The sequence below is a fragment of the Rhineura floridana genome, chromosome 2, assembly GCF_030035675.1.
Source record: "Rhineura floridana isolate rRhiFlo1 chromosome 2, rRhiFlo1.hap2, whole genome shotgun sequence".
In the NCBI taxonomy this organism is placed as follows: domain Eukaryota; kingdom Metazoa; phylum Chordata; class Lepidosauria; order Squamata; family Rhineuridae; genus Rhineura; species Rhineura floridana.
In genome coordinates, this window is record NC_084481.1 from 113,151,791 (window position 1) to 113,158,304 (window position 6,514).

Consider the following 6,514-nt stretch of genomic DNA (forward strand, 5'->3'; position numbering starts at 1 on the left):
TAATGGACATTTGATTCCTTTTTATTTTAACATTGTGGCATAAATTTGCAGTGGCAGTGGTACAGACCGGCTCAGGAACCATTGTATCAGACTTATTTTCAAGTAATAACTAAAGTAATTTTTGATTTATAGCTACATTTTGTGAATGCAAAAAAACCACTATAAAAATAAATTTACATTTTTGTAAATAACAAAAAGCAAATATATAGTGCCCTTTGGCTTAACCAAATAAGAAAAAAAAATCCAAACACACGAAACAGACTACTGGGCGTCAACCAAAGTTATCTGCTTTTTTTTTTTGACATAAATAGAAAATATAAGTTAGTATAACTCTTTACGTTGTTTGTATTTTTTTTTACAAATATACATTTTTTTTTTTGCACTGAGAGATCAGCAGAGATTAAACATTTATATAAATGATTTTAAAGCTTTTACACTTCTGGCCAGTGTACTCACATTAGGCATAATACATTTTTATATAAAACATAATACATTGCACAGTTGTAAATTAACACTGCTCCGTCAGGTGGCTTGTAGTCAGCCACTTTCGCTACATGGAGGTACAAGCAGTTCCTTCTGGGGCATGAGAAAAGGAGGAACAAACAGAAAACAAGAAAAACCACCACCACCATCAGGCGATTCTTCCTCCCTACTACTTTCGGTCTCTCTTGCCAGTCCCTTTAACATGTGGAGAGGAAGGGCCTCTCAAGCTCTTGTGTTTCCAAGGAAACAATCACTTCGGAGTTATAGTGCAAAATCTGCAAGAGAAGAGCACCACACATATAGTAAACATGCACAGAAGACTGCCCGATGGCACTGCACCTCTAGAGTCATTCGTCGATACAAAGAAACTCCACAATACCGCCCTAGCTCTTCCCTCCCCCTAGATTCAGCTGATGAGTCAGCAAAAGCGGTGGAGCCCGGGGGCCGGATTGTTCTTTTTTTTTTTTTAACACTATGCAATACCTGACCATCAGGAAGTTACTCCAGATTAGGGGTGGGGAGAAGAGAGATCGGGCCCATACCCAACTGAACTGTCAGGCTACTTCTCTTGCAACTCTCCGCAACCGACAATTCTAGGCGTGAGGCTCCATTCCCGTACAATCCCCGCCAGTTTTGCAAGTGGCCGTAGCCGAACCTCTGGAATGACCAGTCGCACCGGAGATCGCCCCTCACAAGGGCGATGCCGGGCAGACCAAACGTGAAGTTGGTCCCCACCCTCGAGTCCAATAGTCGAAAAGCCTCTTGGGAAATTAGGAGATCATCCAACGCTAGCTCACCTCGTTCATCGGAGCCTTTTCCGGGGGGTCTGCACAGTGGGGACAGCAGAGACAGAAGCTGGCAAGGCACTGGGATGATCCCCGGCCACTTTCGAGTCTACGACTCTTTTCCGCTTTGCGAAGAAATCTAAGGATAAGGCCCAAGGAGAAAGGAGAAGGGGAGGGAACAAAAAGCTGTGTGTTGCGTGTGTGTTTTTGAAGTCATTTGAGCCAAGAGGCTTTAGTCTGAAAGAGACACACCCCATCTCAGTCAGGACGAGTAGAAAAACAATCGCGTTGCGCACAAGGGACCCGCCCTGCTTGGCTTCGCACATAGCCGCCGCAGAGCCCTCGGCTCTTGGCTCCCCCTGTCTGCTAAGGAGGAGGCCTGCAGCTAGTCGGGTTTGTTTACGTCGTAAAGGGGAGGCAGCAGCGAAGGGCTCGCTCGCAGAGCGCGATGTGCTGCGTAAGCATTTTCGTTCCCAGCTCAACCAAACCCCAGGGACCTGCGCGGAATCTTAAACAGAGCCAGCGCCTCCGGGCGACGTTCTAGGCACCAAGCATGAGACTGGGAAAGGGGGAAAATAAGTCCCCAGTCAGCACGGGAGGGGCAAGGTTAGAATAGCCCCCCCATAGGCACAAGTGCAACGCGAGCCGATGGCGGCGGTTCTTACCTGTGATGTGACCTACGCTGGCTGATGAGACCCTTTTCAGTGCCGCGGCGGCACACGGGACAGGCTTGATTATAATCCCTGAGTAGTTGTTGAGTTGATCGGCCCTGTTCTCCTGGTTGAGGCGTGCCTCGCCCGTCGACATAGTGTTTTCCAAGGCGGCCGTCTTGCCCTGAGGGCTAAGGGAGGAGGGGGTCGAAGAAACCCCCGTCTCCTGTGGGTCTGTTTCAGGAGGCACCTCCGCACTTCCAGGCGGAGGCTTAGACCGGATCACCAGCACTGGGAAGCGGCACCTCCCAACCTGTAGAGTCTCCCGATAGAAGGCAGGCACGGAATCGCCCTCCATCTCTTCCCACTGTAGCCTGCCCGGGCCGGCCAGCGGTGTCTCGGTCTGGAAATTATAGTCCCAGCGCTTCTGGCCGTCCTCGCAGATCTCCCGCAGCTTGCTCTTCAGCTCTCGGTTGAGCTCGTCGTGATCAACGGGACCAAAGAGGTTCCTACATACTCCGGTGCGAGCATGCAAGGGGAAAGTCCGGCGAGCCGCCAGTCGCTCTAGAGCCGAGGCGGTCGAGAGGTGCACATTGGACATGGTAACGGTGGCTAGCAATAGGGGAGCGGGCAGGTCCCTTCTTCGCCCACGGAGCAGCGAAGAAGAGCGGATCCGGACACCTTTGAAAATCCAAACCACTGCACTGGAGAGGAGCTATGATTTCGCCTCTCTTTCCTGGGAGAATAACCTCTCTGTGCCTAAATTCACTCTGCCTAACCTGCCCACCTTCCGATCCTCTCTCCGCTTCTAACAGCCCGCCTGGAGCTGCCTCGCTTTTTAAAGCTCTCACCAAATAAGTTCGAGCAAAACATCGATTAACATAATACTATTTCTCTGCAATAACACTCCTGCCATTGGTAGACTCTCCATTCTACCCAGGGCGTCGTTCCGCCTATTCCGGCTCCTTATTGGATGAAGGGCGAAGGATGGCAAGGCGCCAAAAGTGCCCTTGTCTTTGCTATTGGATAGCGTGTCTTGTCCGTTACGCCTGTGTTTAGAACGGGGGAGGGGAGAGAGAAAGAAAGGAAGGCGGTGGCGGGTATCTTGCGATTTAAAGAGATGGTTGAGTAACATGACTCCCAGCCCACGTAGAATGTTCTGCTCCCTTTGTTTGCAGTCGGCGATGTCTGCTTCTCTGCGATTGCTTTTTTTGGTTGTTATTATCACTGCATTTTTTTAAACACAGGAGAATAGCGCAAGCACAGAATAAGTAGAGGATTGTGGTGTTGGGTGGGCTTCTGATGCCTATGTGTATGTGTGTGTTTTGCAAGACTGAACACAGCATTTGAGCAGTTGGCAAGTAAAATTGCAAACGGCTTTGTGTAGAACACACGGGTTATTTACAATGGGGCTCTGAAAGTTCACTGAGACTTCTAGGATGGAAAAAAAGACATTTGGCAATCTTAGTAACAAGGGGATCAATTACTTGATAGGTTTCGAATTGCAGCCAAGACATGTAGGAAAATCATAGTGTTTTGCCTTTTTCATTAAAAGAGAACCACATAACACAAGCTTGCTGTCTTACTATACTGAGCTGCAGAAGACTGACTTGCGTGTGTTGCATTTTTGCAGGTCGTTGCAAATGTTACCCTCTACGGTTATTGGGATGGGAGTGGAGTCTTCTAGTGCTACATCTGCAGCAAAGTGTCTGAGGCGTCCTGATGAAGTTTATTGCAAGGCTTCCAGCTTGACCACAATGAGAATAGTTTTTTTCATTTGATGCTCCATCCCACCAAAAGAAACAGAGAGAGAGAGAGAGAGAGGCTTACTCTCTCTTGTTTTGTTTTTGGATGAGGGCACCCTTCACCAACCTGCTTCCCTCTAGATGTTTCATGCTACAACTGTTATCAGCTCTGTCCAATACAGCTGTGCTAGCTGGGGCAGATGAAAGTTGTAGTCCAAAAAATATGGAGGGCATTAGGTTGGTGAAAGCTGGATTAGGGAGTATCCATCTTTGCCAATGATTCTACTTTTCCAATGAATCAGGTTCTTTTGAACAGTTGTATCTCTGCATATACTCTGCAGTGTTGATCAATTTGGTGCTTGTGAAGTTATTCATTGTTGGGTTTGAAACCCATGTGATCTACTGCATGGTCTCTCTTCAGTGCTGATGGCTTAGCTCCTTGTCTTCTGACAATGGTTCTCCTTTCAGGCATGTTCCCACTACAACAGATTTACAAAGAGTAGTTTCAACTACCTCAGCAAAAGTGGGCATCCTGTGCTGGGCAAGTATCTAGGCCCCACTTACCATCAAACCAAATATGGTTTATTATTGGGAATGGAGAACCTGTGACCCTCCAGCAGTTGCTGGATTACAACTCCCATTATCCCATTGGCCATGGTGGCTGAGGCTGATGGGGTTGGGAGTCTAACTATGTATGGAGGGCCACCAGTTCCCTATTTCTGCTCTTTTTCATGGGAGCAAGGCTTAGTTTATCTTCCACTGTTATTGTGATAGGTGTTATCAGTGCCGGATTTAGGCATAAGCTAAACAAGCTACAGCTTAGGGCCTCACAATCCACAGGGGCCTCAAAAAAATTCAGATTTTTTGGGGGGGGCTTTTAAAATTTTATGTGTACTGAATATATATATATATATATGTATATATGGTGTAATTTTTTAAGAAAGGGCCTCCAAGCTTTATATAGCTTAGGGCCTCACCAAGTCTAAATCCGGCACTGGGTGTTATGACAGAAAGGAATACCCCTCATCAGGTAGATCTTACCTCAGAAAGTGCATGCCACAATACCTTTGCTAGTATCTAAGGTTCTGCAAGGCTTTGTGCTTAAAAATCCTTTGTTCCGAGTAGGTTTTTAAAGTCTCTTGAAGCAAGACTCCCTTTCTAATTGCTTTCCTGAGTTGTGAGCAGATAAAACTTTGCCGCTTCATGGGCATAGCAGGAGAGGGATAAGAGCTCCAGTGTACTTATGATGAAAAATATTCATCAGCCTACTGCTGGCACAAAGATCTTTCAAGAAGGAGTGGAATAGATTTGATATGGAACAGGCAAATGTAAAATTATTTGAGATTACTGAAGAGATGCTACAATCCAGTGGAGTAATTTTGGCTTCTTAAATCAGCTGGAATTAAAGTAGCATTGTGAGGGATGTCATTACAGCACTGGTTCATGGAGGGTTTTTTATCATTGAAATTAAACTCCCAAGAAGACCATATGGCCATTTGCAAGATGCCCTGCAGTCCAGAAAGATGCTGTTCAGTGAACAGTTCATAAAAAGGCTATCATGGTTCAGTGGCACTGACAATACACCTCATTAGGCAAGGCTTAAACCCCTGTTGGAAGGGTTTTTGATGGGGCAGAAAGAAGAAAAGGTCAGTCATCCAACCAGACCTTCAAGCAAAAACAGGTGATGAAATATTAATTCTGTTGATTTAACAACCTATCAGACCCAGTGCACAAAAGAGATGATGGGACCAAAGCCAATCAAGCTGCAGAGAGTAAATGATCATGGCATAACAACTGATACCCTGCCAAAAGAAGGCAGAATTCAATTTCTTTTCAAGTTTTGGTAATGATTAACCAATAAAGAATAAGCCCTACAAACTAAGCTTTGTTCACTTCATAATTTACATTGGTCCACAGTGAGCTCTCCTATCCTACAGATATGTGTACTTGTATCCGGGAACAGATAACACCCTGGGCAAGGCAAGTGGAGCCGCGTAAGTCAACTATGCTGCATGTTAGCTGTAATCCAAGTGAAACAGTTGATAGGAACGTTTGGCAGACGGGTTTATTCTGGTGTATTTGGTACCACAAATTACTTAAATGGAAAGCACATAAGTGAGTGAGTTGTCTCCAATATTGTTCCTACACATCCTGTCCTTGCCATGTTTTTTACTGCACAACCTCTTTGTCTGATGCTGCTTTGCCACATCTAGAAATATTAGGGTTGCCCACTGCCAGGATGGTGATGCAATTATTTACTGTTCTTTCCTCAGCTTTTACTGTAAGTAACCATTGTTATTATCTAGAAAAGGCAACATTAATGCACACTGTTTGAACACAGAAATATATATTGTACTTAAAGATATGTTTCCCAGTTACTATGATTGGTTCTCTATACTAACCATTTACCCTCAGGGTGGCAAAACATTTTTGGCCTAAGAGAGCCATATTCATCCTTGGACAACTCTCCAGGGGCTGCATGGCAGCATTATGTGTGGTCAGTGGTCACCCCACATTCTCATATGCATACAGCACACAACAAACAGTACATAGGCTCACAGCCCTCCCTCAGTTAATCTATACAGATTGGCTGAGGAAGGGGCTGTCACCCCTTCCTCCTCATCAAACAATCAATCCGATGACTGCGGAGGGGGCAATGTCCAGCCCTTGGGCCAGGGATTAGCCACCCTTGATTTACGCATACAAACCTCATGTCCCTCACTGCTTCATTATTTTGCCTTGAACTACTTTGGAACACCGAGAAGGCCAGTAGCCATTTTGCCAAGAGGACTGAGGAGAACCGAGTAAAGTGCTGTTGAGCCTTTGCCATCCTCACAAAAAGTGACAATTG

At 46.0% G+C, this 6,514-nt stretch overlaps 1 protein-coding gene across 1 annotated transcript; it reads right to left on the minus strand.

Moving 5' to 3' along the window:
• On the minus strand, nucleotides 1-2,871 carry CDKN1C (cyclin dependent kinase inhibitor 1C). Its single transcript, XM_061610168.1, has 3 exons — nucleotides 1,934-2,871; nucleotides 1,281-1,407; nucleotides 1-758 (listed from the first exon to the last, which is right to left on the minus strand). The coding sequence occupies exons 1-2, from the start codon at nucleotides 2,517-2,519 to the stop codon at nucleotides 1,286-1,288; spliced, it is 708 nt and encodes a 235-aa protein (XP_061466152.1). The 5' UTR covers nucleotides 2,520-2,871; the 3' UTR covers nucleotides 1-758; nucleotides 1,281-1,285.
• Nucleotides 2,872-6,514: the final 3,643 nt, after the last annotated feature.